A 7,233-nucleotide genomic window follows, 5' to 3' on the forward strand; every position below is an offset into this window, starting at 1 on the left:
TAAGATATTAAAGCATCGCTTAAAAATGGACTAAACCAAATACAAATTGTTGATGCTGATTTATTACTATTATATCTATAGTCAGAAAGTTTTTTTTTTTTTATTCTAACCTAAAGGTTGGGTCATGAGGCCATTCTGGAACCATTTTGTGTTCAGAAGCTAAAAAGATAGGAAACCATTTGCTCTACAGTCTACGCTGATATTTGGTTACTATTTTTTATTTATTATTATGTAACGTTTTAGTGGTGTGTGAACCTATTTGCTTGATTGTCATTGTCATCAGTTTGACAATGTTTGTATTCAATTCTACTCTTTTAGAAATTAAAAATATATATAAGTACATGCCTTTATTAATCCTTCTTGAATAAATCAGAACTTCTCTGTTTTTAATATAAATACGATAAAATGCTCATACAAATGGAATAAACTCGGTTTGAGGTGAAACGTCATGTCATGAACCCTGAGAGGCGTGGCTTCCGATACACTAGGCGGAAGTAATCCTATCGCGTTCTGCTATTGGTCAAAATTGTGGCGTTCTTTGACGTATCTTAATATCTATTGGCTGGCCGTAAACACCGCCTTTACACTTGCGGATATCTTGACCAATCACAGGAAGACTGTCTCAGCTGATAGAAACAGTCCATGTAGCTTAAACGCTGAATTAGAGCAGGGTTTAAGTAGAATAACGGCAAAAGTTAAACACTGTGTTCTTCGTGTTTGAAAGTTTTTCGTCTCTGTGCTGTTAGCTACAAAAACAACCAAAAAGAAAACAGGAAGACAAACTTTTTTCCTTCTCACAGTCGTAATTTCTCCACCGGTCAGTTTCATCTCATTATGGCTACAAGAATTCGGCCGGTGAGTCAGAGATCTTCTCTTAAGTTTTATTTAGTGTGTTTGGTCGATAATGGCTTCTATTCTCTCCCCCAGAGCAGTAAGCGGTGTGCAGTGATCGGAGGCTCTGGTTTTCTGGGCAGACACCTGGTGGAGAAGCTGGTGGACAGAGGTTATTCTGTCTCTGTGTTTGACATCCGACAGAGCTACGAGCTTCCAGGCGTCTCCTTTCATCAGGGGGACCTCTGTGATAAACAGGTCAGATATCCGGCTTCTCCCCACAGATTGAGGCAGAGCATCAATAATCCTTCACCCTCTTACGTCACAACAAAGCATTTATATGTTTTTATTTGAGGTACAAATACTTGCTTAGCATGTTGTGTAGTATAAGCTATTTTATCAATGATGCTTTATGTCCAAAATGTGCATTGAAAAGAATCTGAAAAGTGTGGCATGCATATAGTTTCAGGCTTTTCTGAGTCAACTTGTTCTGATCTATCTATCTAATCTATCTAAATATCTGATCTATCTACCTATCTGGCATTTAAACAGCCTCAGTATTCAGTCATGATGTGGGAGTTTGTTGGAGAGTTGCTGTCAGTTGGACAGAGTTTGGATAGATTCCAAGAATAGATTGGTTGGAAAAAAACAACCAATCTAGTTGGTTAAAACTATTTTGGTTAGAATAAACAATGTAATGATCAAAATCTGAGCAAGCAACCTGACACAATTGTAACGCTAGTGTTAAGTTGTATTTTCTCCATTGGGCAATTAATCGCTTATGGTTTCATTTGTAAGGCATAGACTCCCTCTCCTGCGAATGATGGTTCAAGACCTGCCTTTGGCTTTTGAAAGTTGTGATGATACTTATTTTGGCTGATAAGACTAATTTGTATTGGTTTGCCCTAGTAAAAATATAGATTGGGTAAAAACGCTGCCAAATTAGGTCGGTTTAGTCAAAAGATTGGTTGAACACAACTTCCAACCCGATTAAAACCAAAAAATGTGGGGGAAAAAAACTATTATGTTTGAATAAAAATGACTAACGCCTTTCATTTTGCTCACCATTGCCCAAATTCTACAAACGCTTCACTGTCTCCTTGAGCTTATTTCACTAAAATTGAAGAAAAACAGCGCACCTTAAATTATTGTTCTAAGACATTTTACACTTAAAAAAAACTTAGAAAAGATTTTATTACACAAACCAACCATTAACAATTTCAAATGAACTGAAAAGGGGGGAAAAAATCATTAATTTTATTACAAACTGTAGTTCTACTGTCCACCAGTAGGTGGTGACATGTTCACATGAAGCTTCATGAACTGTGGGGATCGTTGCAGCAAATTAGCTCAAATGGTGTCTAATGGGGCTTCATCTCACCATCACTACTATCTGTCTATTTGTCTATCTACTTGTTTTGAGGTGGGGTTATGTTGGTTGTTTATATAATAAAAATGTTGTTGAGGAGGATTTTTTCCCCCCTTTTTTATTGTCTAATGTTCTGATCCGATATTGGCATCAGACATCAATCCATTACCAGCTGAAAAAAGCAAACAAAATAAATCAAAAGCTTAATGAATATATCTTCTGCATATAAAATTTTGATTGTGAGCATACTGATAGAAAACTTGGCTCCCATCCTCTTTTGTTTAAAGTTTATTTAACCATCAATAATAAATTGTTCAGCTGTTCTCATACTTTTTGTTGTGGGCCATTGTTCTCTGAGTAAAATGACTTCATCAAACTCTCTCTAACTTTACACACTTCAAAATAAAAGTGTGGATGATTCATGCTGATATCATATCTGGTCTATATAGGTATAAATTGGCACTCTTCTTATCGCTCATATCAACTTCTTTGTTCTTCTTACTAATGTCTTCTAAAAGTCAGATGTGTGATTTGATATGTTTTTCTGTCAACTGATTATTTCCTAAATTCAGGTTGACGGCCATGTCTGAAAATGTTTGCAGCTGTGCCATATGATTTCCATTTTCCAGTGGAGGATTAAGCCATGAGATGTTGAAAACTTTGAGAACTTTTTTTTTCTAATATAAACCAAATCGCAAAAAACTTTCTCTTTTTTTAATCTTCTCTAACAAATCTTTAATGTCCTTCACACATCAGCTGTAGTAAGACTAGAAATAAATTAGATGTACATAGAGTCTAGGCAGGCCAAGGTTTTCATAGTCATGCATATTGAAATATTATGTAAAAAAACAAAAAGTCCTTTTTAATATTTACATTCTCTTTGGTAGTTAATATGTCCAACATAGATGCAGTTAAATAAAAAAGTGTAGTTGTTTTATAAAAGCTAGCAGTCAGCAGCTGTTAATGTGCCTTTATCTTACTTTATTTCCTCCAGGCTCTGCTTTCTGCTCTGGAGGATGTGTCTCTGGTTTTCCACTGCGCCTCCCCGGCTCCTGCAAGCGACGACCGGCTGCTGTTTGAGAGGGTCAACATTCAGGGCACCCAGACGGTTATCCAGGCCTGCATCGATGCTGGAGTACAGGTACTAAAACTTTGGTTTAGCAAACTTTCTCTTTGAGAACTGAGAAATGTGAAAAGATGCCCCACTATGCTGCCAGAAACTGGTGTTGACAAGCAGTGCCAGCGTGGTGTTCGAGGGCACAGACGTTAAGAACGGAAAAGAAGATCTGCCTTATGCCAAGAGACCCATTGACTACTACACTCAGACCAAGATTGAGCAGGAGAAGGTAGGAGGCTCATTAAAGTCATTCGATTTTGCTCATTAACTTTATATTTTTACAACCTTTGTAATATTTCAATAGATTCTCCTTCAAAGTTGACTTGTTTACTGCGTTTCAGTTGGTGCTGAAGGCTTGCGACCAGCAGAAGGGCTTCCTCACAGCTGCCATTCGGCCTCACGGCATCTTTGGCCCTCGGGATCCGCAGCTGGTTCCAACCCTGGTGGACGCCGCTCGCCAGGGGAAAATGAAGTTCATCATCGGGTGAGCGATTGGGTCATTTCTGGAAGGCATTAACCATCAATTTGCCTCCAAAAAGAAAAAAACTTTCTCTATTTTTTTAAACAATCATGCATAAGTTCTTGGTTTATGTAGTAAAATGTTAGGGACACACAGATGAACTGACTGGTGACTGAAATGGATCGACAGACGGGTAAATAAAAAAAAGTTAATCTGATCAGTGGATAAATAAACTGAGGCACCACTGTCACTAAGATTAACACTGAAACTGAGGGAAGTAGATGTAATATTTCAAATGTCAGAGAGGTTTAGGAAGAAAGTTGGAAGAAGCACAAAAGCTGTGAAAAGGAATAAAGAAAAACATGGAATTTTTTTGTGGGATGCATGCATAATTTATATAATTTGGTAAAATAGAAAAGCAAATGATTCCTGGAAATTGGAGATCAGAGAGCGGAGAAATGGATCAGACTTTCAGGATTTGCTTTTGAGCTTTTGTCTTCTGGTCTGACAACAATCTAGATGGATAGATGTAGGCTGGCCAGCTCAAGTGGTAAGACACCCGACTTGCACACAGGAGGCCCTGGGTTTGAATCCTCACTGGAGGGAATGCGCTGCCATTGTGGGGGCCTTAGGCAAGACCCTTCATGCTAATGCCTACTTTGTAAGTCGGTTTGGATAAAAGCACCTGCTAAATGCAGAAAAAAAATAAATAAAATAAATAAATTTCTATATATAGATAGATATTCATTTATATATATATTCTGGGAAAACTGATGAATTTCATTTGTGCTAAAAATTCAAAATTTATGACCTCAGAGTTGAACGTTTTAACTGGAATGCCTCAATGAGTAGGAACTATGAGTCAGAAAGTTGGTGCTAACAGAGCAGAATGTAACAGTTTCTCTCTTTTACTGTTTTACATTTTTATTTATGTTTTATTCATGTGACATTTAGTCAGTTTTGAACTGAAACAAGCTGGTTTATATTGACAAAATATCACACAGAGCAGTGTTTTAGCCATTGTTATTGTTCTAACACACTAACCCAGTCATCATTTATTAACAATGAATACCACAAACGTCCACAAGAGGCTTCAACTTCCAAGTTCTGATATTTCTGGGCAGCTGGAAACATAACTGTGCTCATTGTTCTACTGATGAAGGATGTTTAAAATGTAACCTGATCATTTTCTCCTTGTTTCATACTGTCAGTAACTCAGCTTGCAAATATGCAGCATAACCTCAGAACAAGACAATACCCAAGTACACAGAAACAGCCCCACAATGATTCAGGGCTATAATTCAATAACATCCATATCCAAGTATCAACAAAGACAGATTGAGCAAGAGATCAAAGCTGTTAACCTTTTAAAGGTATCTGAATGATAAACTGGCTAATAAAAAAGGTTTTTATCATTTTGTTCTTGGTTTGGTTCGCCCGAATCTCCTTCCAGATGTCGGTCTTTTTTTGTGACTTAAAGCAATTGTGAAATCTATCTCCTTTGATTTTTACCAGCAATTTTCACAATTAGCTTGATTCTCTTCTTGTTTCCAGCTGCCAAACCAGGTAATAAAAGTAAACGTATCAGCTGGTCAAAGTGTTGGCCGCTGATCTCAGATCAATGCTGCGTCTTTTATTACATTCATTTTGTGGATTGTATTTTCAAGTGTGTTTTGCCAAACAAGCCCCCTGCTGCTTGCTATCGTATCCACTGGGGCGACTTTGAACTGTAACCTTTGTTCTTCCTTTCCCTTTTTTTTGTTTCCCCCTAAACTAGTGATGGAACAAACCTTGTCGATTTCACGTACGTGGAGAATGTTGTTCATGGCCACATCCTTGCTGCTGAGTGCCTGAGAGCAGATTCCCCAATCTGTGGAAAAGTGAGTGAGACCTCATCTTTTCATTTTTTAGTTTGTTTTACAACCTCACCATTGATCTATACCTCTGTGCCCTCCCCTCCTGCAGCCGTATCACATCACCAATGATGAGCCAGTCCGCTTCTGGGACTTCATGTCGGAGATTCTGGTTGGCTTAGGATACGCTGCCCCACGCTTCCACCTCCCATACGGACTCGTTTACGGAATAGCTTTGCTCCTGTGGCTGCTGACCTGGATCCTGCGCCCCTTTATGTCTTTCAAACCCACCTTTACACCCATGAGAGTGGCTTTGGCTGGGACCTATCATTACTATAGCTGTGAGCGTGCCAAAGAGCACCTGGGCTACAAGCCTGTGGTCAGTCTGAAGGAGGGGATCAAACGCACGGTGGAGAGCTATCCTCATCTTAGACGTGGGGCTTGATGGGTAGAGAGAAGATGAAGCCAACATGATGCACTGAAAGAACTATTCAAGGACTCCTCATCACTAGAAGCCTCTGTGCCTAATAATGCTATTCCCAAATTCCACCAGCAGATGGCGGCAAAGAACTCATACTTCAATAGTAAATACAAAACCTAATTCACAATTTCACCTCCATTGTTTTGTATTTGAACTGTGATTAAACTCTGTTATGCTTACAATCGCTTTCAAAATACCTTTAGCTAAAAATTCGGACACTTTTTAAGTGTCAAATAACTGAGAAAAGAAAAGTCTCGCAAATATACTTAATTTACTCAGTGAATGTGTGAATCGTGGGAAAGGTGCACTGTGGTAAAATAAATGGATTTATGTATTTGGGATAGGTGTGCATTTTAGTGAATGGATACTGTTTGTGATGTGAAAGTGATTTTGGTTTTTCATTTTGTTTTCTGTTTAAAATAAAGTTTGTCATATCGATCCAAGCTCTTTGGAGGCCATTTTTGGTCAGCATTTATTTTGCAGTTTACTAGAGAGTGACTCAATCTCACATCTGCCACTCCAATTGCTTGTAGGTTCCTCCTGCTGGGCTAGAAATCTTCCTAACAAACCAACATTTCATGTCAGATTTTTTTTTAAAGAGTAACTCTTATATTTTTAGTATTTGGCAAAAGATTTCAAGAGGTTTTGGAATTAAACATGAAGTCTTCTCTTAGCATTGCTAGCAGCAGTTTAACAAAAACAAAAATCATTGAACAAAATTTCACAGTAAAGGCATCTTTAAGCAGGTTTTATAACCAGTTCCATATTGTTTGTATAAAATGGCTTGAAGGTAAATTTCAATATGCTGTTTATGGCTGCATTTCTCCACCATGTTTTATTAAGCATATGCAAAAACTGTATTCAAATAAGGAATGATATCTTGTAATAAGTTTTTAATCACTGTCTTTTTATTGAGTAATCCTTTTATACATACAGTTTGTAAATACAAAAAAAATATATAATTATCCAACAAGATATAGAAACAAATACAGCAAAAACAATCCCTACAAAAAAAAGAAGGAAAAAAAAAAAAAAAAAAATCCCATTCAGCCCACCCAGGTCACTACCAAGAGGTCAGCGCACTTCTGTACTTTCTTATCCCTGACTGAGACAGAACACATT

The 7,233-nt window shown here is 37.7% G+C and overlaps 1 protein-coding gene across 1 annotated transcript; it reads left to right on the forward strand.

Moving 5' to 3' along the window:
- Window positions 1–606: 606 nt before the first annotated feature.
- On the forward strand, window positions 607–6,290 carry nsdhl (NAD(P) dependent steroid dehydrogenase-like). The gene is made up of 7 exons (XM_038299070.1): window positions 607–855; window positions 928–1,089; window positions 3,195–3,341; window positions 3,418–3,546; window positions 3,659–3,801; window positions 5,555–5,657; window positions 5,743–6,290. Exons 1-7 carry the CDS (start codon window positions 835–837, stop codon window positions 6,073–6,075), a joined length of 1,038 nt encoding a protein of 345 aa, XP_038154998.1. The 5' UTR covers window positions 607–834; the 3' UTR covers window positions 6,076–6,290.
- The last annotated feature ends 943 nt before the right edge of the window (window positions 6,291–7,233 follow it).

The sequence above is a fragment of the Cyprinodon tularosa genome, unplaced genomic scaffold, assembly GCF_016077235.1.
Source record: "Cyprinodon tularosa strain WSP-4 unplaced genomic scaffold, ASM1607723v1 ctg42, whole genome shotgun sequence".
Lineage (NCBI taxonomy): Eukaryota > Metazoa > Chordata > Actinopteri > Cyprinodontiformes > Cyprinodontidae > Cyprinodon > Cyprinodon tularosa.